The sequence below is a fragment of the Perognathus longimembris genome, chromosome 2 (genome assembly GCF_023159225.1).
Source record: "Perognathus longimembris pacificus isolate PPM17 chromosome 2, ASM2315922v1, whole genome shotgun sequence".
NCBI classification, from domain to species: domain Eukaryota; kingdom Metazoa; phylum Chordata; class Mammalia; order Rodentia; family Heteromyidae; genus Perognathus; species Perognathus longimembris.
This window is the reverse complement of record NC_063162.1, coordinates 130,671,509-130,697,769: the sequence shown is the minus strand read 5'-3', so window position 1 is coordinate 130,697,769 and position 26,261 is coordinate 130,671,509. Positions and strand designations below refer to the sequence as shown.

The following is a 26,261-nucleotide window of genomic DNA, read 5'->3' as shown; positions in this document are numbered from 1 at the left end:
ATCAGTGTCACCTCTCTCAACATTCTTACTCATTCTCCTAATCCATAAATTATATTAAAGTAAGCCAGACCTAGAGAAACATAGGTTGCTTGGTTTCCCTCATCTGTGGTAGGTAGAAAGTACCTAAAATCTACAAGTAAACACACTCCGGGTGGTAAGCAAAGGGTTACAAATGAACTAACTGAAGTGTAATAGACTCTGGATAGAGCTAATAGGATAATTCTTTTATAAAAAGACTAAGTCAATGCCCAGCAAAATAAGTAACAGGAAATGGACACTTGCAAGAGAGGAAAGTAAAGCCAAGGGCAGAGGGGTAGAAGAATGAAGGGGAAAAGGAGAGAATGCTGGCAAGAATAACTGTATATACACAGGGTTAAGATGTATAAGGAAGGGGTGGGTTGAAGTCGGGGGTGGGGGGAGTGAAGATGAAGTGGTGATCAAAATTCATTGTACATATAAACTGCTTTGTTAAATGGCAGAAACTTCAATACTTAACCTCCTGTTATTTAGATTTGACTAAAATACCATCGCGTCTAGGAGTGAGGAAAGGTTTTTTTTTTTTTTTGGCCAAGAACCATTTGGATATTTATAATATCATATGGGCCACATTCATGTAGACAGGCCTATACTGAAGCATTAAAATATCAAATGATGTTACAAGCATTATATGACCCACAGGCTCAATATAACTTTCCTGACAATGGGGTGTTCTAAGGAGTGAGTTTTCACTTGGAAAGTCACTACTGAGTTTAGAATATGTTCATTGGAGAAAGCTCAACCACTAAATTGAGCACTACCCACCAACAAATTACAAAGTCTTTGTTGAATATTGCATATCCCTGGAGATAACACTGTTCCTTTCTCTGTGCCATATAGGTGCCTACTGATATGTTAATGAAATTGTACTTTGTGCTTGGAAAGCATCCATCTTTCAAAGGAGGTGGCTTCTCTTGACCACTGTCTTTTACTAGCAGCACAAATTATAGACTTTTACAACTCCATTGGTGGGAAATTATAACATCCATTAAACTATCATCCATTAAACACTAAAGAAAAATTTTAGGAATTCTGATGATTTGTTCTTAAAAACAAATGTACTTGAATTGAAGGGGTAGCTCAGTAATAGATCACTGGTCTAGCACTCAGTCAAAGGCCTGTTTGATCCTTAACACTACCATGAATTTCGGGAGGAAGTGGGGAAGGAAGGTCAGAAGAGGGGAGAAAGGAAAAGAAAGAGGGATGGAGACTGGAAAGGAAAAAAGAAGGAAAAGGGGAAGGAGGGAAGAAAAGAACATGTATAAAACTAAGACCTAAAAGATGCATAAACTAAAATATATAGTCAGAATAGACTTTCCAAAGGCCCTAGTCAACGTCTGAGCACGTGTAGCTTTTAGAAATAATCAGGCTTTCTTCCTGTAAGTGCACAGATCTATCACATCTATGATGCACAGCCCAGAACAAGGATTCTAACTCCGCTTCCTTGCTACATTTACATGAGTGAAGACTTCTGGGGAGGCAGTAACTACACTGAATTTCCAGCAAGCCATCATGTGCCTATGTGTTAAACCTCTTAGAAAGTACAAACACACATTATATAACAGGAGCATTATGTATGACAACCAGTTTTGTGTTGATAGCCATATATAGAAGACTAATGTTTTTGGTTAGTTTCCATGATGCGAAGCTCAAGATAGCAAAATCATCATCTTCTATATTATATCTGTTCTCTTCTATCAGGCTATTTCAAGAAAAGTTTCTCACCCATATATTTTCCCTCAAGGTTGATACCGTCTCTCTGATAAAGACTATTTCTGCTTGGCTGTTTCAGTGCTTTTGTGTAATGGGAAATTTCACAAACACTTGCAAGAGATCTTTGTGCCCTTGGTGGTCCGCTACGTCGACCTCATGGAGTCCTCCATCGCCCAGTCAATTCACAGAGGTTTTGAGCAAGAGACATGGCAGCCTGTCAAGTAGGTATCTTACCCAGAATCTACAGAGCATCTGTCTCTCAGTCCTGACCTTATGACTTTACACATGGCCATCTGTAGTTATTGCTTATGGGGGTCCCTTCCCACGTTGTTTGTTTCTTTACAGGAATATCGCCAACAGTCTTCCCAATGTAGCTCTTCCAAAAGTTCCAAGTCTGCCTCTTAATCTTCCACAGATTCCTAGCTTTTCTACTCCTTCGTGGATGGCTTCTTTATATGAGTCCACGTGTGTATCCCTCACTTATTTCCTGGTGGTGTGTTAGCTAGTGCATGGCCTGGGCTGTGTTCTGTGCAGATGTGTTTAGATTGCATGGCATTTATCATCATTGGTTGAGGAGTACTGTGCTTTTGGTTTTTATTTGTTTGAGTGTTTTAAGCTATTAAACTAAGCTTAGCATCTCAATGATAAATGACACAAATTGAAAAGGGGAGGAAAAAAAGAAGACGCTGATTTGTTGTCATATGTAATCTGTAAACTGTGGCCTGGAGCTCATTGTGTGACGCCGGTTGCAGAATCTCCTCTGAGTGATAAGAGCAGAATTTTCATTTCATAGATTAGCAGTATGGTAAATACTGTGTATTTTATGGATATTTAGATTTAGATTTCTTACCACTCACATGTGTTAGCTTCAGTTAGCAAAACATTATTGAGAGGATTTCAAGAGCATAATCTTTGTCTATTTTTGTTCTAGTCTGAACATTAAAGAAACAGTGCTGCACCTTTCAGGGAAAGGATTGTCCTTTATTTCCTGATACCATGAAAATTCTTCTTTTGCTCCTTCCTGTATCACTTGGGAGACCTTGTTATTTTAAGATAATCATTATGCCTTTAAGAACTTTATTAACTCCACACTGTAGTGAGCATGACTAGTATAGGTTCAGTAACAAGAGTCATTACTGTGAAAAGTTATGAGCTTTGTAATTGATCAGGCCTGAACTTGGATCTTCACTTCTGATTCATAGATCTTTCTCAACCTCACTTTTCTTAACTATAAAATGGTTATGGCACCCATCTTAAGGATACTATTGTAGATAGTAAAACAAAAATGTAGAAAAATGCCTAGCACATCCTAGATTTTAAATAATTGCTATTATTAACACTCCCTACACACCCAATAAACAGAAATTACTACTATACATTATTACTGTTATTGCTATAACTATCAACAGTCATCCATGTTAAAATTATGAGCCTCCCAACAATAAAATGAGTAAGTAACAGATCTAGTTTGTAAATATACAAACTCTGGCAAAACCTTTTTTTCCCCCAAGGTTTCACATGAATTCAGTTAAAAATAATGAATAAACCAGGTACAGGTAGCTCATGCCCATAATCCCAGCTACTCAAGGCTGAGAAGTGAAGATCGCAGTTTGAAGACATCCCAGGAAGACACTTTCAAGAGACTCTTATCTCCAGTTAACTAACAAAAAGCCAGAAGTGGAGATATTACTCAAGTGGTATAGTGCCAGCCTTGAGTGGAAAAGTTCAACAACAACACAAGAACCTGAGTTCAAGCCACAGTGTCAGTACTAAAAAAAGAAAGAAATATTAGAAAACCGTCTATTGAAAAAGTATTTATTTGTTGCGAATGTGCTGTGCTCTAGTTAGGGATAAGTTCTTTATCTCATTTAATCCTTATCACACTTCTGTAAGCTAAGTGTCATTGCCTGCATTTTATGGTTAAGGAAACCACATTCACAGAGGAGTTAAAAAATAAAACATGTTTAAAACCTTGTAGCAAGTGATCAGTGAGACAAAATTTGAACCCAGCTTTGCTTGACCTTTCCAAATCTCTCAGTTCTCTTCAGTTTATTCTTCTTTCAGAGAATAGGCTGCTTAAAAAGTGAGCTAGCGGGGCTGGGGATATGGCCTAGTGGCAAGAGAGCTTGCCTCGTATACATGAGGCCCTGGGTTCAATTCCCCAGCACCACATATACAGAAAACGGCCAGAAGTGGTGCTGTGACTCAAGTGGCAGAGTGCTAGCCTTGAGCAAAAAGGAAGCCAGGGACAGTGCTCAGGCCCTGAGTTCAAGGCCCAGGACTGGCCAAAAAAAAAAAAAAGTGAGCTAGCTACCTCACTTTCCTGCTAACAACCAAAGCCATATTCAGGAGAACACATATATCATCAAGAAGACAAAGACAGAAAAAGAAAACAAACAGTAATTTGTAGGGCAGGTTTAGCAATATATCTCCAAGGCAAATAACATGGTTGGATCTAGTGAGCAAGATTTTATGTTACATGTGAATTGTTTCAGAGTGGCAAAAGTTTTGTGCCATTAGACTATGTAGAGTGATAACTGTGTGTGCTCAGGAATTATGAAGGGAAGAATAATAAGATAAGTTCATTTTTGTTGACTTTTTCTATTGTGTATAATATAACTCTTGTTTATTCTTCATCTATTTACCACCCTGGATTCTAGCCAGTAAAATTACTGTGGGCTTTATTCCTTAAAAGTCAATTTTTCTTAAGACTCCTCTTTTAAAAATATGTGAATTTTATATCAAGAATGCTGACAAATGGGGCTTTCAAAATATTGACTGGAATTTCAGGAAAATAATTTTTTTTTCACAAATTTGCCACATTATTTTTCCCTCTAAGGCTAACAATGTAAGGTTATTTGCATAGTGCTCTGAATCACTCACAAAGTTAGGTTGTTACTGCAATTCCATTTTGTCATCAATATAAAATAACAACGAATATTTTCATCTCCTAAAAATATCTAAGATATAACTACTGCTTAAGATATAGATACACACATATGCATATATACATATATAACCAAGCAAGGCTATAGCTCAGTGGTAGGGAGCAAGGCCATGAATTCAATCCCTAATATCACAAAAATACTGTGATGATCATCTTTATTTACTTACATTGACATGTTCCTAGATAAAATCAAGAGGTAATGCCTCTTCTTCTCTCTCCCTAAATATAAAATTGTTTGTCTAGATATGAATATCAATAATGAGAATTTCTCCTGGCATATTGAGAAAATGATCTCAGGGTCCATTATTCACATTTGAATTATTTAATCTGTTAATAATACCTTTAGGAATAGGTCACTGATTAGAAATAATTTTAAATGAAAGGCTTCTGAATAAATTGCAGGTTACGTATACCAACTCCAGAGAAGACCTACTTACATATTTTTTATCTATCTATTAATTATAACAAACACTTGTTATCTTAATTACATTCCCAATTAAACACATTTGTTGTGTAGTCTTAGCATAGCTTCAAACAGAAAAAAAATTACAGATACTCATATTTTCTCTAAAGATTTGTCACGTATTTTGCAGAAGCCAATTTTTGGTAGAATTTTGCCTTTTATATTTAGGACTTTGTTTCGATGTTGGTTTGTTATTAAAGAAAGCCTACATTTACAAACTGGTATGTATCTGAAGTAGAAAAAATTACATGAAACAGATTTGCTTCTTTGCCCATTACATCCAATTGGAACATATGTTTTGTAATTTACTAACCTTTACACTATGGATATGCAGGAAGGGTTTTATCCTTTTATTTTTGTTATAGATTGGCAGAAGGTAAATAAAGATAGTGCTCTTTCCAAACATTTTTTTCTCAATACTATCTGCTGGTACTTTCATTGACTTGTCTATTTGGTGCATATTTAGAGGAGGAAACATTGAGTTAAGTTGTATGGGTCCGTTAAGGACTTATCTCCAAGAACACCATGGCCAGACCAGGAGATCACAAGGAGTTACTGGCAGAATGAGAGAAAGCTACTTGGATGGATGATGGAACCGAGACACAGAGTTCAAGGTGGAGAAAAGAAACAAAGCTTTTAATTAGTCAGAGCAAGGGATGATTTTTCTAAAACTAGCTAATTAAGGATATATTTAGCTAAACAGTGTAATTATTGAAAATAATACTATCTTTAAAATTTTTCCACTGTGCCCTTATAATAAATGAGTGTTTAATTTCTTGCATTTTCTTTGTAATAGGAACTATAAATGTTAGTTTAGTATATGTGAAGCAATTGTTAAAAAGCTAATAACAAATGGCAGCAGCTTTTTTTTCTTTTGCTTTTTGCTTTTGCTTTGTTCTCAGTATGTTGAGTCTCAGTATGTTTTTGTAGGAATATTTTGCATTTAAATATGTGTCATTCTACTCATCCATATACTTGGATAATGAAAAGTAATAGCATTATCTTCTTTTACAAATTACCTTCATGCACACCATGGCAAGCCCTGTCTGCACAGTTAAACATAAAGACTTGATATGCATGATTTTACCCCAATTTCAGAGCACCCTAAATATTTCTCTGTCAGTCCATCTTATGCTGAGTTAGATTTTCATTATGAACTACAAAAGGCACAAAGCATTTCAAAATACAAGTGACTCTTTGCTTCCACACCTAGCCTATTACTTCCAATCCTTGTGTCAGTTCACTTGTAATTCAGCTATGTGGGGGCCTTGTATGTTGTACACCTGCAGATAAAAGCCATTGTGAAATCAAGGGCATATAGGCAAATAGAAAAGCAAAGCTACTCACACTGTCATATCCATTTCCTTGAATAAAGACTTGCTTCGAGACTTTCTGATCTAAAATTTTAAGTACTCATCTTTATTTTGGAGATTATTTAAAGAACATTTTAAAATATTATGTGCACAACCTTATTTCTTTTCCTTAGTAAAGTACCCTTTTCCCTTGTCACCTATTGCTTTTTAGGAATGCTTAGTGTTGCATTTATTTCTATTTTGGTCTCCTTGCCTTGCCATTTTAAGAAGTAGGAAGGAAGAATTAGAAGGCTGAATAAAGAAAATATTGGATCATTAAGAGATTTGATGTGGTGTTTTTCACTGAAGGCAATAGAAACAGAAAGGAAAAAAAGCAAAGTGTTCAGTCAAAGACTTAAACAGTAGTTAAGTTCATAATATTCTGTTTTCCCTTTTATTCTAGCAATGGCTCAACAACATCGGAAGACCTGTTTTGGAAACTGGACGCTCTGCAAATGTTTGTCTTTGATCTACACTGGCCAGAACAAGAATTTGCCCACCACTTAGAGCAAAGACTTAAACTAATGGCCAGTGATATGATAGAGGCCTGTGTCAAAAGGTAGAAATGCATTTTTAAGTTACTACTTAATATGCCAGCAGCCAGCATACCACCTATCACCAAGTACCTGTTACATAATTTTCACAAGAAAGGATTCCATTTGCACTCCTAGTTTAAAATGGAATAGGCCTTAGGTTCACAGACCTGGATTCTGGAAATGCAAGTAATTGATTGAATTGATCTGATGATAGTTTTTTATTCGGTTCTCTCATTCATTCTCTTAATTAGTAGCACCCATACTCTAATGACTAACATGACTAAATAATGACTAACTTAGTCATTGAATATTGTGCTTTAAATTCCCAAGGAACTTTCTCCTGAGACTTAAGAAGTTCTGCTGTATTTGATATTCATTCTTACTGTGTCTGTGTGCTGTGAAATGACACGGCAAATAAAGAGATGATCAGTTCTGTGATTACTCACCTTGTTCTAGAACTCTCTTATCTATCATTATGAATTTCATGTGTCTATTTGTATTCTTTATAACTTAACAGGAAATAAATATGAGTTCAGAATCTTCCCCATGAGCTTTCTTTTAGTAAGATTTCTTACAAATTGACCTTACATCATATTAATCCAACATCATTTTTCCCAGTTTCTGTGTTTATAATTGCTGAAAAGAAAGTGGGGTAGTCCATTGGAATAACAGTCAAACAGTGTGTAGGGTAACTAAATGTTTCTGAATTCTTGTTGTTGATATTTTGGTGTTGGTCCTGGGGCTCGAACCCAGAGGTTAAGCACTATTACTGAGCTTTTTTTTGTGTGACCAAGGCTAGCTGTCTACCACTTGAGCCTCCTTCCATCTTTTTGGTAATTAATTGGAGATAAAAGTCTCATGGACTTTTCCAGCCAGGCTGGCACTGAACCTAAGTCCTCAGATCTCAGCCTCTAGAGTAGCTAGGATTACAGGTGTGAGCCACTGGCAGCCAGCTCTGTTTCTGAATTCTTAAAAATACACACACAAAATCAAACGTGTCCTTAGAAAAATGTTTAATGGTCCTGTATGGCAAGGTTATAGATCAGTTTGTTTAACTTAAACAGACTAATTCTATTATCTCAGATCTGTGAATATTTAGTTTTTGAGTGCTTTAGCAAAGCCAATTTCAAATCACTTAGGAGGCACTATCTCTCAAAAAAAAAAAAAAACACTGACAACTTCAGGTATTCTCATGTTAACTTAAGTGAGAAACAAATTATATGCTCTCATTGTACATTCTTCTATTTATAGATTTTTTATTCAAACTTGTGCATTTTTTTTTAATTTGGCAAGTTCTCACGTAGAGGATTTTTTTGTGCTGTAGAGACGTATGAGATTTTTCTACCTGGAAATGAATTCAAGCAGTTGAGTAAAGCTAATGATTTTTCATTAAACATACTACTTAGATATAACAAAAAGCTTCATTTGGTTGATATTGTCTTGAGAGACTGTGTAAACCTAGTGTCATTTGGTAAAGAACATCTAAAATGTTTGCTCTTATAGAAAATATGACACTCTGACCTTTTCATGTAAGGAACCTGAAAGGAAACCAGTTCACCCCGGCTCTGCCTCACTGTTTAGTCCTTATTTGCATGTTTCAAATTAGCATCTGTAGTATTGATTTCACTTTTACCAAACAAGTAGAAAAGTATGTCACAATTTTTTATTCTCAATTCATGTTTCAATAACTAGAACAAGAACTGCATTTGAACTCAAGCTGCAAAAGGCAAACAAAACAACTGACTTGCGTGTTCCTGCTTCTGTGTGTACCATGTTTAATGTATTAGTGGATGCCAAAAAGCAAAGCAACAAGCTCTGTGCACTGGATGGAGGGCAGGAGGTAAGTTGGGAAGGGCACCTCTTGCCCAGATCCAGGGCAGGGAGCCCTGGCTTAGAGGTTCCCTTAGAGCCTTCCTTAGAGGCTCATGACAGCTTTTCCTTTCCTTTTTGATTTTTCAAAAGGAATGCTGCCTAACATTTTTACAAGTGGCCATTGAATTTCAGGTATACCTTCTAGGTGTTGTGAATTTACATAAACCTTGCTTTGTACAAGCAAATGAGAAAGCTAAAAAGCTACCTGCTTTGTGTATACAAATTCTGAATATCCAGAGTTTGCATCTGTAAAAGCAAGCCAACAAAAGAATAGCACATGAAATACTTTATTTACACAAAAGTTTCCATTTGGTAAAGAGCAAGTAGAAATGTACTTAAAAATGACCACTCTTCCCGGTCAATAAAATTCCATTATGTGACTGACATGTATGTGTGGTTTGGTTTTAATTTCAAAATTAGCATTTTCAGTTACCCATGATTTATTTTTGTTGAGAGTGGTGATTGGGTAAAAATTATTTTTCATAGGTTATCTGTTTCAGTTGATTTCTGTTGCCTTTTCTCCATTGTAGTTATTTTTCCATCATTTCTTTATTCTTTCCACATGTTGTCTTCCATTGTCATCCCGCTACCCCCACCCTCCCAATGGCATGATCCAGTTTGGTAGTCAATGGGTAAGTCTGTCTTCTTTTGTTCTTTGTTTTCTTTTGGAGAGGAAGTACATTGTCATTTGAGTTACTATTTTTAGAAATCTGTATCTTAATTTTCACCTTTTCAAGTTAAAATACAATAATTTCATTTCCAGCAAGTTTGGCTTCTGTGTAAGGCTTAGAGCTTGTAAAAGCAATAACCCACTCTGGGTACTGATCACTCATACCTGTAATCCTAGCTACTCAGGCTGAGATTTGAGAATCATAGAAGCCAGCCCAGGCACAAAAGCCCATGAGATTCTTATCTCCAATTAATCATCCCAAAACCAGAAGCAGAGCTGTGGCTCAAAGTGGTAGAGTGCTAGCCTTGAGCACGAAATCTTAGGGACAGTGTTCATGGCCCACGACTGATTCAAAACAAAAAAGAAATAACTCAACGACAAATTAAAATGTGTGTAAATACACCTCAAGTAATGTCAAAGAAAATCCTTTACTTGTTAGCCAGCAGAATTTACAACCTCACCTTAGGTTTTTAAAGATAAAGTAATTTAAATCCAGGTAAAGTTACCATCCTTCAAGTAAATAACTTAGCAGCAGTGTGACTTTAACATTTTCAAGCATTTATAGCCATAAGTGTATATTTCTTTATATACCAGAAGAATTTAGTGTGGAGCTCTTTAGATGACATAAAACATAGATCAGGATAACCCTAAAATACTTGCTATTAGGAGGCCACATACAAAGTCCTTCATACCAGTAGCCTGGGACTTGTCATTGTCAGAGATAGGAAGGAAGCAGCCTGCGTCATGAAGTGTTCACTCTTGCCCAGGAAAGAGTGTCCTGAGGTGCCACACAGTACCTCTGAGGTATTGAGGTTTCTGAAGTACAAACCTTTATGCATATAAGACTGGCTAGATTGCACTCTGTCATTGTAGCTGTTATTGTTCAAGGTTCTTTCTTCTTGTATGACCAGGGTGAGTCTTCCAAGTCTTACAGCTGTCATCTGGAAGTCAGTGAGCCACAATGCCCAGGTTGACAATTCAAACACAAGGATTTAGCTAATTTGCAAAACAGATAAGAAGGCCTAGTCTTTGTGAATTGTATATGTATGGAGCCCAGATATGGACACTTACTATCTGGTCATAATATATAGTTATGTATATATATATATGTGTGTGTGTGTGTGTGCATATATACATGTACATATATATATACATAGTCACATTTCATTTTTTGAGCAACTCAGAGGAAAATGTCTTTTAGCACCAGAGCATACAGTCTTAGGCATATATGCATAAGTAACTGACATGTAAGTGTTATCGAACATTCAGTAATTATCATTCTGTGGTCACTTATGACATGATATATTATCTCTAATTATCTGAATGAGTAGGCAGCTGGCTTGCACACCAATGGTTCCTAATCACCTCTTCCTGTTTTTCAATACCCAGATGTCAGCCTGAGAATGTCTGCCTGAGAATGTTAAATCTGTTTATGAGCCCCATTCTGTTCTCATCTAGATTGTAGGATCATCATGCCTTTTTCCACTAATACAAGCTTTATCCATTTATTCTTATTTTATTATACCACACAGTACTCAACACATAGCAGGCACTTATTAAATATCTATTAAGTGAATAGACAGACTGATATGTTGTCAGTGCTTTCAAAATTCTGCTCCAATCAAAACAACTCTCTCTAGTACCTTAAAGAAAGAGAAACAGGCCAGCACACAAATATGACAGTGCTCTATGGCCAAATGGTTCTTTACATTACTAGGTGAATGCTTCTAAGGAGTAATCTGCTACTGTTCATTATGCCTGCACCTGTACCTTCCCACCAGAGACAATTAGTTCCCCACAACTTTCACACAATTCATATAGTTCAAAATGTGCAGGTGTAAAACCCATTAACAATCTTGAAAAGTGCAAAAAAATGAGAGAATTATATGCTTTGCTTTTCTCCAGCAAATAGGACTACATCATTTTACAAGTCTTTCCTCTATTTTGCAATTGTTGGGAATTAGTAAATATATTACATGTACCTGTGAATAAGTAGACACCTTTTTATAGAAACAACAGAATTCTTGACTGAATTAGATTATTGGACTATTTGGAACCAAGTAAAATATTTAATACATACGTAAACCTAGCAAACATTATTTCTAAGCTGTAAGGAAATCACCTTTCTGAAATCTATAGTACTTTTGTTTTTGTTATATTGTCATTGCTGAGATAAAAGCATTCCCTATGCCTAACCACAGCACAGCAGCTTCTACAGTGCTCTGAAATTACTATTCTGTTTTTTTACATGCCATATGATGATGCAAATATGTTCTCCAAGGCCCCAGAATAGGGTTTAATGGAGTGATTAGTGAGTGAATGATCTGTTCATGTGACAGCTGTGTGTAATGAGTCAGCAATCTCAGGCCAGTTCCTCAGGGACAGATGTTGAGATCACAAAACCACCCCAGTGTTTAGAATCCTTATTATCCCTTGGTACAGAAAAGCAGACTAGGAGCTGAAGGCATCAAGTGCCCCCAGAATCACTTCATCTCACTGTTCCATTGGATGAGAACACAGTAATAGAGCAACTCAAGGGAGCACAGGCACTACATCTGTACATTTGTTCTCAATTAATGTACAAGGTTTCCATTACCAGAATTAACAATTCAGACCTCTTAAGTTCATCCCAAGTGAAAGCATATCATGCTTAAAGAAGTCTAAATTAACCTGGCATTTGCTTAGTCTTCCTTTTTTTTTTTGTTCTTTCTGTATGTGTTTGTGTAAGAACAATCAGGGGAAGTGATTATATTCACCTAATCATTGGGAAGCCAGAAATTTAGATGTGTATGGACTCTGTGAAGTAAGAATTCCTCAGTGGTTATTTAGTGTCAGTTCAGAATCAATTGCTAAAAATGCAAAACAGAAGCATTTTGTATTTGAGAATAGATGTGGACAGACCTACTTTAAGAAGGAGGCTGGAGACAGGCACTGGTAGTTTACACCATTAATTCAAGCTACTCAGGAGGCAGAGATTTGAGGATCATAGTTCAGAGCCAGCCCAGGCAGGAAAGTCTGTGGATCTCTTATCTCCAGAAAACCAAAAGTGGAGCCATGGCTGAAAGTGGTAGAATGCTAGCCTTGAGCAAAAAGAGCTCATGCCCATGACCAACAAAAAAAAAAAGTAGCCAAAGCTATGAGATGTGGGACTGGTGATCTAATTTAAATTCTTCTAATAAGAATTGTATAGGTGTTGGTTTCTTAGGAGAAAGACATTTTAAATTTTTATTGATAATGCCATCTGAATAAAAACTAAAATATTTATTTTAACTTAGGAGGCAATGTAATGACTTCACAAATACATTCTGGTGTTATTAATTAACTATTGGGGGCTGGCTGTGCATGTCTTTGAGATATATGTGTGTGTATATATACATATATGAACTACTGCTTTTACAGAATATCTGTGTGAAATAAGAATTTTCAGGCAACATCCTGACATGCTCCCAGAGCACTTTCACCAAGAGTGCAGCCAGAGCAAATTCTAAACGTTCCTGATAGTTTTAGTGTTACACAAGTCAGATCCAATGAGATAAATTTACAAATCTGAATCCCATATTATAGAACACTAACTAACCTCTGTTATTTAGGCTTCCCTCCTGAGTAAAGATGAATACTTCCTTCCTCTTTAGCTTTGTTTGTACATTCTCAGTCTTACCCTCTTTTCTCCTCCTCTCCCATGTTCTATTTCTTCTCCCCTGTTTTTGGCCAGAATAGGAATCACAGAAAGTTAACAATGTAAGGATACATACATTACAGCAGAATTTCTTGGCTTCCTTTACCAGATTTAGCTGGTTTTTCAATAAAATGAATATAAATGATCACTTTAGTGACTCATCATGGAATCAGTCCAACCCTAAAAGTTCACCATATACAACTTTAATTTTTTGTTGAGTAACTTGCTGATGACATTGTATTCCCTTAGAGTTAAAAAAAAAACATTGAAAATGATGAGAAGTAAATCTAAGTATTAAGACTAAAACCAAACAAAAAACACAAAAATCTTTTTGCAAATCTGGGTATCTCAAATACCCGTTCTGCACTTTGAAGTACTGTCTCCTGTATATTTTCTGCCTCCACCACACAGTGGAGCAGAGACAGGATATTTTATTTCCTCCTTCTGCTTGGCCACAGGTTTGGAACGTGAGGATCTGAAAGGAATTTAGTGGAGTTCATTTGAATAAGCCCCTCAGCCACACAGTCAGCTGCATAGCTTTCAGCAGGTAGTAGAGACCCTTTATTCTAGGTATGTTGGGACCTCACCCTGACAGCCAGCCTTGGCATGAGAATTGCTCAATTGGCTTCAGACATGTACATGTGATGTCCTGCCTGGCTCAGAAGATTATTGATAATTTAGATTGGTTAACCTTAACTACCAGCTAGTTTGTTCAGGCTTTTGAGAGGAAGGATATTTGTTGTTGTTTTGTTTTTTGTTTCCTTTTTTTTTTTTTCAAGCTCTTCTGAAAGGTGTACTGTAATAGTAATCCACCCACCTTCTATGTTTTTAATCCATTTGTCTTCTAAGGATCACAGCTTTAGAACTCAGTGGGGCTTTAATTGAGCCAGATAAGCTTCACTGGGTCTAATATGTGCCTATGAAGATCCACTGTCATATACTGGAGTTAATTTTAGACCACTGTCATCACACATATTCAGTGAAAAAGAAAATAATCCAAAAGCTCCAAGATTGTGCTTCTTTTGTTACTTACTCAAGTGGTTGATAACCACTTATAACTGTCAGAGGCCTTGAAGGAGCAAGGATCATTCTCCATATTCCAAGGCAGGGCTAATTTGATGTTTTGTTCTGTGGGGAAACTTTGAGACATGTTTTCAGAAGGCAGAAAAAATAGCCTTCAAAAACGTACATCTTAGGAAACCATTCAGCCAGGAGCTGTTAAGTTGGCCTAATGTTTATGCTGACCTGAATACTTTTTACTCCATGCATTATGTCCGCTGTTCTAAGAAGGCTTGAAACATCAGAACGGAGTTAGTCTTTACAAGTCACATTTTCTGTGAAGTGGCCATTGGGGACAATCTGCTGGCAGCTAAATGCTTTTACAGCAGAATGACCATTTAAATGGCTAGGCTTCCATATGCCACGAAGGCCCAAGCTCAGGATCCTGCCAGTTTAAAAATGGTCCCTTCTCTCATATGTTCTAAAGAAAGCAAAAGAAAGGTGGAGGGAGTCTTTCTGGTTTATTTTAAATACATCATTTTTGCATTTATTTAAAGACATCTTTCTCTTGCAGAAGCAGTATTAAAACTATGGCGTGTGAGTGCTGTTTCATTATACTATTAATTTGTTACCATCTATTCACCTTTGTTGAACAAATTTTAATTTTTCTCTTGCTTGAGTATATTGTCAGAATTGTATAAGCTGCTGTTCCCTGTGCTGACAGAAAGTTCCTTTCAGGGAGAACAATAGGGAGCTCATTTTATTTCTAGAGCCACATTTTAAAATAACTTATGAATGAGAGTTGTCAGACATGAAATGCTGTATTAATTAAATCTTTTTCTGGTCTTTTTGCTTCTCCAGCTAAACCAACCCTTTAGAAAAATACAGGGCCACCTTAATTACAGAGGAGAAGACAAAAAGTATCCTTCACATTCCTCTGCCTGAATAAGACTAGGAACTCAATTCATCTAAATAATAACCCCATTAGCTGCTTAACGCAACAGTGCACATGGGAAAATTTTCAAACCACAATGTACAAAGTGTTGATTGGGTGGATCGTTTTCAAGGTTTTGTTCTTTTCATGTTCCAAATGATCATTTTAAGTAAATCTGATATGTCATAACTAGTAGCTTTGGAGTATTTGTGACATAGGACAAAAGATTTGAGTCGATATCTGCTAATACATCTTTATCTTTTAATGTCTAGCAACAGTACCATTCGAAAATAGACGACTTGATTGACAACACAGTTAAAGAAATCATTTCAATGCTAGTTTCGAAGGTAATATGTTGTTTATTCACCTTATTCAAATTACCATGATGCTTATTTAAACTTACATATTACTTCTCTTGTTCCAAATGTTCTGACTCAGAATGATTGGAGAGTAAGGCATAGTAAACTGCAGTTTGACAGATCACAATTGTTGTGCTTGTAGGTATTCAATAATTTTTTAATCATAAAATGTTTTCATTGTCTAAGGAAATAAAAATGCTTACCATACATATATATATATATATAATTCTTGTCAATTTATTATTTTCATTTGATTATTTTGAATAACCTGCAGGTGTTCAGTTATGTTTGATTCTTTCCTAGTGCTCATTCCTTGTCTCTTCTTCTAGGGAGATCTATTCTTCCCTACACTCTCGCTATTTGTAAACCCGTATTTCCACTAGCTTTCTATATATCTCCACCCACTCTGCCTCCACCACAAGTGTTTCCTGTTCTCTATTTACTGTCTGCACTGGTATGAATAATCATCCCCCTGTTAAACATCTTTTCCTAGGATCCTTTGTCATACAAGAAGACCACGTGGCCTAATGAGTCACTCGCCTACATGGGCCCTTGCTATTCCAGTCCATTTTTACTAGCAATGCCACCTTCCTGCAAGATCTTGCCTCATAGTCAACATGTTCCTCCATCCCTCTGTTAGCTCTTTACCTCATAGTCTGAGTGCCTTTCCAAATGTAAATTTGATCAGTTCTTACCAGAGCATCATGCACAGTTCAGATGTTCCTTAACATATGTGCCTTCATTTTCTAAATACCCACAGTGCACTTGTCTATGAGTCCCATCAATATCTCATTAGAAGAGGTGTTAATGCATTTGAGATACACTGGATTTTTAAGGGCCATAATAATGAGTGAAGAAGACTGAAGTATTCTTACACATATATTCCAGGACTCCTTGCTACCGCATGCCTAATAATGTCTAATACTATCTTATTGAAGATTAAAGTTTACTAAAATACAGTTTGTAAGAGACTAACACACAAGTAAACCTTCTAGCATCATCTCCAACGCCCTTCAGTCTCATTGCTCATTTTCCTGAAACTCTCTCTCAGCCACAACTTAAGCCTTTGTGCCTCCCACCTTCTGTTATCCAGAACTCAGTGCCTTTGCACAATGCTGTCCCTGCCTGGGGAACTCTAGCTTCTTTTCCTCTTACTATTTGACTAGAAGACTCTTCTGTTTTACTGAAACTATCTCACCCTGCTGGGAAAAGTTTGTTCCTCACCCAGTGCCTTCCAGTGGCTCTAACGATGTGGTTACACACATCTCCCCGTGAGAGTAAAAACAGGAATGTTATTCTCTTTCTCCTGTGGTGCTATGTACACTGCTTCTCATGTCACAAATAGTGACTGCTTTGCAGTAAGAGACTGCTGTCAGTAAGAAAAGATAAAGGCATATCTGGAAAATGATGAAGAAACATTCTTTGCCACAAATATTCTGATTCTGTTCTATTTATAACAAGGAACAGGGAACAAAGCACTTTTCATAAAAAATTCTGTGTTAATGATATTATGTGATTAAGTTGATAATAAAAGCAAAGAAAGAGAAAAGGATTGAAATTCATGGCCATGAGGAGTCACAGCGGTTCAAGAGATAGCTAGCTGTGTGGCAAGCATAAAGTACTGAGCAAAACAGACAAGATCCCTTTCCTTGGGGAATTTCCTGACCCTTGAGAGAAACACACTAACAAATATACAATTACATGCAGACCAACATGTCAGGTTACCATAAATGCCTGTGATAAAGTGACTAGTTTAGTTAGAAGATAGGAAAAGTTTGCTCAAGCTAAAGCTTAAGCTGAATTCCAAAGGATAAAAAAGTTGAAGAAGAAAAAGAGGTTCAAGAGTAGTAATTCCATAGGGGACCCAAAAGGCACCCTGGTCTGGCTAAAAATAAATAAATAAAACTTCAGCTATAGGATGTGCTAAGGACCTTAAAGTCTATCCCAAGACCTATGGGATGACACAGAATGGTTGGAGGAGTGGAGAGTATGGTAACCTTTGCAGTAAGATTTTCGCCATTCATAGCAAACAGATTGGAGAAGGAGTGCCAGGAAGTTGTTACCCTGGTCTCTGGAAAACCAGGCAAAGGCAACATAGGCACAATTTAGTAATATGAGATTTGGAGACGGCCATGGTGCCATTACTGGACACACTGAGACTGAGCTATCTTAAGACCTTTGGAGAGAGGGGTTGCCAAAGGAGACATTTGGATATGTAAGTACAGAAGTTCAGAAGAAGCAGGGATATGGGTTGCAAAAATTAATGATTACCAGATTTCAACTCTTGAAAATGATGTTGCATCAGTTGCTTTTACTCTCAGAGAATGTATTCAGACTATATTCACACCACCACTTAGCACTCAAGAAGACCAGAGAGGGAATAAATGGTAGCATTGATCCTTTAGTCTTTTCCTCATTACATCTGAGTTTTACTGACCAGCCTATATGGAAGTATTTTGGTGTTTATTCTACACTACACTATAATATACATACAAGATGTATTATATATAGCTATATATATATATATACACTATATTTACTATATATAACTATACATGTTATGTGACTAGGCACCAGTTTGGGCAGACTACAGGAGCAGGGACAATGTTAACCCAGGTTGGTAAGAATGGAATTTATTGTGTGTCGTGATGAGGATGCCAAAGAAAATTAGAAGGTTGAGAATAAGAATTGGTCAGGGCAAATAATTCAGCTAAAAATTTAAAAATTAAGAATATTTACAGTGTGTAACTGTCATTTCAGAATGTGAATTCAAAGTCATCATAGTGTTGCTCAAATTCTTACATCCCTATTTATTGTAAAAGGGGAGTTAAAGCAGAATAAATACTTTCCCATTGAGTATATAGATGCAAATACATGATTATATACACTAGTACACACATATTCTTTCTGCAAACTTAGAATACTTTCCCCTAAATTACTCATAAAAATAAGATGGACAGAGAATAAATCTAACTTGATTATATAAATGAAAATAACTTGCTAACTCGGCTTGGTGAAATTAATTTGATTAAACCTACTTATCATTTGGATCAAGGCCATATATTCATAAAGTACTTGTTTAGTCCCAAACATGTACTTAAAAGGAATGACAAGCCATATGATGAACTTTAGCTCAGAGGAAACAGAAAATAAGTTCACTCCATTGGGAGATCAGAATGGAAAAGGAACATGGAGAAAATACAGTATGAAGAATTCACTAACATTGAGGCTAAGTAGATTGTTTTGGAAATTGTCTTTAGAGACTGTAGAACAAGTTATGTTATGAATAAATGCATGCTGTCAAACACTATCCATCCTTTATTTATATATTCATACAATCTGGAAATACCCCTTAAGAATTAGTCAAAACAAAACCTCAAAACAGTAATCCACAGTTGGGAGAAAAGCATGGAGAAGACCATTGCATTATATCATTGGCATTCTGGTTTAGAGAGAAGAACTTGTTTACACTGCGTCCATGCTAAAATCAGAAAATAATATCTAATCCTGATCTTAATGAACAAAACAGAACACTTGCTAATAGATATCCCCAATCTCATAACCACTAACCCCAAAAATACTAAGTATTTTATGGTAAACCTTTGTATAAGTAACTGTCTTCTGTGTGGACAGCTGGATGATGGCAGTGAAAACAAGGAAACATCCTTTAATTACTTCATGGATTATCATAATTAGTAGAAAATGATCATTCTGTAGGTTGCAGCCATCAGTGTATAGCTAGACTCATTCCCCATCGCTGCTTAAAATTGATAGTTCTACCTTCCATATCTGTCATACATCCTTAATAAAAATAAACAGACAATTTAAACTAATATGCCTTATGGCACTACTCATGTTTTACTCTACCAGTCCTTTCAGAATGCTTTCTTTCTTCTTTAATTTTCTTCGAAAATATGTATCATGAAAAAGGCAGTAATTACACAGACCGACTCTAGGTGTTAAATATTATTTAAGAAACCTAGTTCATGGCATGCATATTTTTTTTAATTGAGAAACAAGGAGATTACACTGTTTGATTCCATCCCAATACCCTCAAGAGAACAGGTAGTACAAGACAAACTCAGAAGGATGTCTGTAACTCCCTGGGCTTTTCCATTGAAAGTTCACTGGTAGCAGTTAAAAATGCAGCAACAGAATAGCATCTCACTGGATGCCTTTAGAATCTTGCTGCTTCGTGCAATTAAAAGCCATATGGAAAATATCTTGATTAAGCTTGATGTTAATAGAGTTTGGTTTTGAAGGTAGCACCTCTAACTCCTGGGCCTAAACTAGAATCCTACAAAGCAAACCTTCCTGTAGGAACTGTGTGGCTTGTCTGGTTGATCCCTGAGATGCAATTGTGATAATCCCCTAGAGACCCTCTTGTACCATTCCTCCCCCCGGACCATTTGGGATAAGGAAGGACCCAAAGAGAGGCTCCCTGCTGAACATGTCATGCTTGAAGTCAACCACTGTATCCTTAAATATGTATTTTTATTGTCTTTAAGCAATGGTACAAAGAACTTGCCACTCAACAAAGCAATTTATGATTACAATGTAGCTTGATCAATGTTACCCCTTTCTACAATCTCACCCCCCCAGCCCACCCTTTCCCTCCCTTTTCTTAATTTTGTAGGATATTTATTGAGTTATTTTTGCCATTTTACAAGGCAGTTTATATGTGCAATGCATCTCGATGAGTGTCACCCTTTTAACATTTTCACCCCCATCATCCTAATCATTCCCTTGTTTTTCTTTTTTTTTGAATTTTAACTATATTATTTATTGCCAAAGTGAGGTAAAGAGGAATTATAGTTTCATGTGTAAGGCAGTGAGTACATTTCTTAATTTTGCAGAATATACAATACATCCTTGACTGCATTCTCGCTCCTCCCCCCTTCATTCCTCTGCCCCTCTTCCTTTGGCCTCAGCCTCTCCTCTGGCACCCATTTCCTGGTAGTTATTTTGTTGGGCTTTGGCTTTATCTTTCTAAAGAATTACACTATTTGAGCTCTCCATAGAGTCTGTTATACTTCGGTGAATTCATTTGTAGCTGCTTGCATATCACCCAGTGTGTTTACTTACAGATGCACTGGCACATTCTAGCTACCACAAGGACAGAAACCATGCAACCTTTGTTTCTCTAGGTTTGGTTTACTTCACTTAATATAATTTTTTTTCTGACAAAACACACCCCCCATCTTGTATTCTACCTGGCTCTTGCCTCTACATTACCTTGCAGTAGCGTCTTACTAGGATATAACCCAATAATGCTGCATACTCTATGGCTCAGTGGAGAAACCTGTGGTATAAATTCATCTCACAGTAGGTGTCCCAAGTATCATTTCTTCTGCCTCCTCCTGCTATTATATAGCCAGCCCAGTTTCTGTGCCCCCTTGGACTGTAGTCCAAGTCATTCTTTTTTTCTTCCTGTTTAAGGGCATTGTATACCCATCGATATTGGCCTATAACACCTCTACTTTGTGTCTATGCCAATTCTATTAGTGTTTATCCTTTCTCCGTGTTGTTCATATGTTTCTGAGAAGAAAAGTTGAAATGTCTTGTATTTTTGCATTTCCTGTCTTAAGTGTTAGCTAATAACAATAATGGCATCTATTGAGCACTTCTATGCTAGGTACATGATCATCATCAAATTTTGTCATTGCAATTCTGTAGATTCTGATGCAAGACCACCTGTGTTCAAAGACTTCCTTCCCTGCTATCCACCAAATGACCTTGAAATGGGCAAGACTCCAGTGGTGGTCTGAAAGCCTTAGCACATTCTGCCTCCATAGCTAACCTCTATACATTTCATTGAATTAGACTCATTTAATTAAGAACCAAATTTATTATTGTTCTTTATTGTTCACTAGATACTGCACATATTTAAATGGTTAGACGAATCATGGAGAGAGACTTAATATCACCTCATCAGATCTCACACCATCCTTGTAATGTCAGCAGGATGGCTTCCTGTCTCCCATTTCACTAATGTGTAGAATGAAGAGAAATAAAATGACCTGTGTCATCTTCTAGTTAGACAGTGACAGAACTACAACTTGACCTCCCCCCTTACGTGTATACACAGAAGGCTCCTGCCTCAGCAACATTCACCCACTGATGGACACGTAGACCCAGGGGAAGGGACCAAGAACCAAGTGCCTCGCAAAAGGCTTCTTCCCTGCTTTGGGTTGTCTGGTTTCCATAGCAATTGTCATGCTCCTTATGGCGAATGAGATCACCCAGCACACACTTGCTCTCAAGATTTGAGTTACAAGAGATGAAGCATTTTCCACAGGGGGCCATTAAGTCTGGAATTCCCTTCCCTTGGTCTGATACAGCCCTGGAGTATTGGTCTTCTGGGTCCTTGCAAACCACATCAAGTTGAGCTAGGCAGTTGTACTGGCTAAGAACACCTAATGGGCAAGAAGAAAGGACTAAATTGACTTGCAGTTATGAGCAATTTGTAATTTGGGGGGGGGTGCTGCTTGTATCCCTCAGGATATATATACCCTTAGCTGGGCATAAATTCTACTTCTTTAAAAATATAACTTTAGTTAGCAGTTTGCCTGACTTTCTTTCTGTGTTCTTACATCATATCACAAATGATGTGATAGAGAAACCTACAGGGAAGTTTTTGTTTCTTTTGCATAAACTATTTTGCAGTAATTGATCTGCCATAGAGAAAAGATGATCTCCTGCGCACTCTCAGCATGTTCTGGTGTCCCTGGAGACCAATAAGCTGGGTCCCTGGAACTATTAGCACTTCGCTGAAGAAGCTGCTATGTGAACAAAAACCAGCCTTCGTTCATTTCCCTTTTCATATTTAAAAAACCTTGCTAGTACGTTCCCCTTGGGAATGTGTAATTTGTCAAAAGTGCATAGTATTTTAGATCTGAAGGGGAGAGATGGAGAGAGTAAGTCCTTACTAGGTTCTTCATATTCATTGATCTTCATGCCAGAGTTTAGTCAGTATGTTTGCACTCAATACAGTAAAATCTCCCATTTTTCTTTTACAGCACACCTATCCCATCTTATAGAAAAACATTGTGTTAGAAATGCAAAATATTTTTGAGAATAATTTGAATTCAACACCCATTTCTTCTGTCCCTCAACACACACATTTAACAAATGGAAGAATTGAGTACTGAAATGTATGCAGGTCAGAATCAGGATGTATATTCTCTGTCCAATGGGCTGCAACTGTACCCTACCATGTGTGTATTTGTTTTAGCACCCAGTCTGTTGTGTGACCTTCTGGAAATAGCGATCATCTTTAAGTATCACAAGAAGAGCTGCGTCATAAATGCTCATTAGTGGGATAAGGACAGTGAATATTACAACTCCCTGTAATTATCACACCTTTATTCAACCTCTTTTATCAATATAGACAAAGTTAGGAGAGGGTAAAGTAATACATAATAGAAAATAACTTGACCATCTTTGTTTACCAGCATCTGTATTGAAGATGAAGAATATTTTAAGAAATTGACTCATGAAATTATTCATTTATGGTTTAAACTACCTAACATGTACATTAACTAGAGTCATATTGTATGTTTCCTATATATATGAAATATAAAACACATATGTTATATATGAAATATATTGCCGTTGCAGAAATGGCAAAGGATCATGGAATTCATGTTCATTCATGGAATGAAACGAACCAACATTATGACTTAACCTTACCTGACCTGTCAGTGTATTCTTTGTGGATTTTTGTGTCTTGGGAAAAGTTGGTTCAGAAATTTTTATTTTTCATACTGCTGTTAGATTTTCTTCTCTGAAACCTGCTAAGCACTCACTGTAAACTGTATTGCAGTTCATTTCAGTGTTGGAAGGGGTGCTGTCTAAGTTGTCAAGGTATGATGAAGGTACTTTCTTCTCGTCCATTCTGTCATTCACTGTAAGTATTGTAATGAGTTCTCTTCTGTGGTCTTTTCATTGTTATCTTAGCACTTACATAGCAGTTAAGAACATAATTCTCACAATTATCTCTTTCCATTTAAGGTGAAGGCAGCTGCAAAGTATGTTGATGTTCCTGTAAGTATTTTTTCTGCTTTTCAAACAATATACAATTCTCTCTCATCTCTCTTACTCTTTCTCTCTTTTAATAATTATGGTTCACCACAGGTTTATTTCAAATCTTTATACCACTGCCATTCCCCTAGGGAATAGTTTATTTTCCTCAAGCAAGCACTAGCCCTCATAACAAGGTTTGGCAAGTTACTACAGTGTATTTTGTCTGTCATACTTATGAGCTCTTACAAGGCTGGATCATCATGAAAACATGAGACCAGACTTGCATAGGAAAGTCATAGCACTTTGGGATGGAAAAAAAAAAGATGCTGAAAAAAATACTTACTGTTCTCTGCTTTTATGTGAAATGTTTCTTATAGGAATTAAAATAGCAATAAAGGTGAATGAGCAGGCTGGGGATATGGCCCAGTGGCAAGAGTGCTTGCCTTGTATACATGAAGCCCTGGGTTCAGTTCCCCAGCACCACATATACAGAAAATGGCAAGAAGTGGTGCTGTGGCTCAAGAGGTAGAGTGCTAGGCTTGAGCAAAAAGAAGCCAGGAACAGTGCTCAGGCCCTGAGTCCAAGCCCCAGGACTGTCAAACAACAACAACAACAACAAAAATCATCAAAAAAATTAAATTACATTTTTAAAAAAGTTAATGAGTTAACTGTAAGAATTTGTTTTCCAAACATAGAGCAGTTTAAAGATCAGTTGTCACATATTTAATATTTTGTTATCATATATTTTAATGTAATATTTTGTTTTTCTCAGAATTTTGGGGAAATAATACATGACCTATAACTCTGTTGAAAAATTAAGATGTCATTCACAAAAATCATGAAACTTACTTAGCTAGCTTTGGGAAATATAACTGAGAGATTAGTATAGCAATTTAAGTTGATCATTGTATCAAATTAATTTTGGCATTGCATATGATCAAGATATGATGCTCTGTGTAGCATCATGTTTTGACATATATGCCAATTTTCAAAGAATTAGAACACAATGGAAACAATTTAAAATTTCAGACTTGATGGAATACACAGTAACTATTCATACCTCAGAAACATCCCATGTGTAGTCACCATTGTGGATATTAGCAGGTTGAATACTAGAAAGTCTTGGATTTCAGCTGATATCTGAGGATCCTGGCTTTTCAGAGCCAACTCAGGCAGAAAAGTCCATACAATGCATAGCCATTAATCACCACAGAGCTGGAAGTGAAGTTGTAGCTCAAGTGATAGAGCACAAGCTTGGAGCAGAAAAGCTAAGGGACAGTGACAGAGCCCAAGTCCTGAGTCCAGGTCACACATGTGGTGCATGAGCGCACACACACACACACACACACACACACACACACACACACACAAGCATTTGCCTAGTGCATTGGTGCACATCTCTTCTCCTGGCAATTTAGAAGGCCCAGATAAGAGAACCATCACAAGTTCAAAGCCAGCCAGGGCTACATAGTGAGACTCTCTCTAAAATGAAATAAACTAAACTAGGTACCAATAGCTCACACTTTCAACCCTAGCTACTCAGTCAGCTGAGTTGTGAGGATCCCAGGTCTAAGCCAGCTTGGGTAGAAAGGCTCATCAGATTCTAACCTCCAGTTAATCAGCACAAAGCGAGAAGTAAAGGTGTGGCTCAAGTGGTGAAGTGTCAGCATTGAGCAAAAAAGGGAAGAGGGAGCACCCTAACCCTGAGGTCAAGCCTTAATGTATCAACATACATACATACACACATACATACATACATACATGTATGGCCAGGATATTACTAAGATGCATTCCTCAAGTGCTCCTGTGTCATTGGATTGATTTGGGCATTGGGCATTACTTCAATTAAGTGACCTCAATTTAGTCACCTGTAAAATGCATCAGTCCTTCTAACTATGGTATTCTAACATCTGAGTTCTTTTTTTTTTTTTTTACTTTTTAATTGTGTTTGAGTATGTGCATAAGATTCAGATTTCAAACAGTGCAAAAGATTATACAATATAAAGATTTCTCTAATCCCAGTCCTTCCAGAAGTCTCCAGTAAACTTGACCCACACCCCAGCCCTCCATTTTTCTTTGAAGGCAGTAATAGTCACTTTCCAGAGTTTTTTACAGATGCACCTTTTCCCTCATTAGTTCCTTGTGTTACAATTTTATGTAACCTCTCAATGTCTATGATGGCAGAACTGATCAGCCAAATGGACGTCTTTCTGATACTGAATCGTCTTGTCCAAAAAGCATGGCACCTTTAAATTTTTAATTTACTAGTCATACAGTAGTCTCACTGTGTTATTTCCATATATGCATATAAGGTACTCTAATCAAATGCACCCTTTATTAGTCTTTCTTGCTTCTCTTCCCCTCCTTTCTAAACCATGGCAAGATATCTTCCTATATGTTTACACCTTTTATATTCCTTGGTAAGTGAAAGATTTAAATCATGAATACATACATATATATTCCCAGTGTTATGTTTTTTAATTGTTGGCAGTGTTTGTCAATGAAAGATTCAGTCCTTGGTCTGTTACATTATTAGACTCAACTACAGCACAGCAGTATGGGCCCTTAGACCTCTGGCGTCAGCCTGGTGTCAACATAAGCACTAGGGGCCATCTTCAGACTTCAATTTCACCCACTTTTGTAGGGTGTTAGCTAACACCCTCATTTTACTGATGAGAA

At 36.9% G+C, this 26,261-nt stretch overlaps 1 protein-coding gene across 5 annotated transcripts in view; it reads left to right on the top strand.

The window, feature by feature from the left end:
* Window positions 1-26,261, top strand: part of Cadps2 (calcium dependent secretion activator 2) — a 418,215-nt gene that overhangs the window by 356,574 nt on the left and 35,380 nt on the right. For 2 of the 5 annotated variants that reach the window (XM_048340138.1, XM_048340136.1), the window contains 7 exons: window positions 1,829-1,970; window positions 6,915-7,070; window positions 8,740-8,887; window positions 9,537-9,551; window positions 15,471-15,545; window positions 23,383-23,466; window positions 23,571-23,603. In XM_048340138.1, the coding sequence (XP_048196095.1) occupies window positions 1,829-1,970; window positions 6,915-7,070; window positions 8,740-8,887; window positions 9,537-9,551; window positions 15,471-15,545; window positions 23,383-23,466; window positions 23,571-23,603 (653 nt within the window). Of the gene's footprint in view, window positions 1-1,828; window positions 1,971-2,094; window positions 2,215-6,914; window positions 7,071-8,739; window positions 8,888-9,536; window positions 9,552-15,470; window positions 15,546-23,382; window positions 23,467-23,570; window positions 23,604-26,261 lie in introns of all 5 variants that reach the window. The other 3 variants (XM_048340139.1, XM_048340137.1, XM_048340142.1) reach the window with 2 other exon arrangements.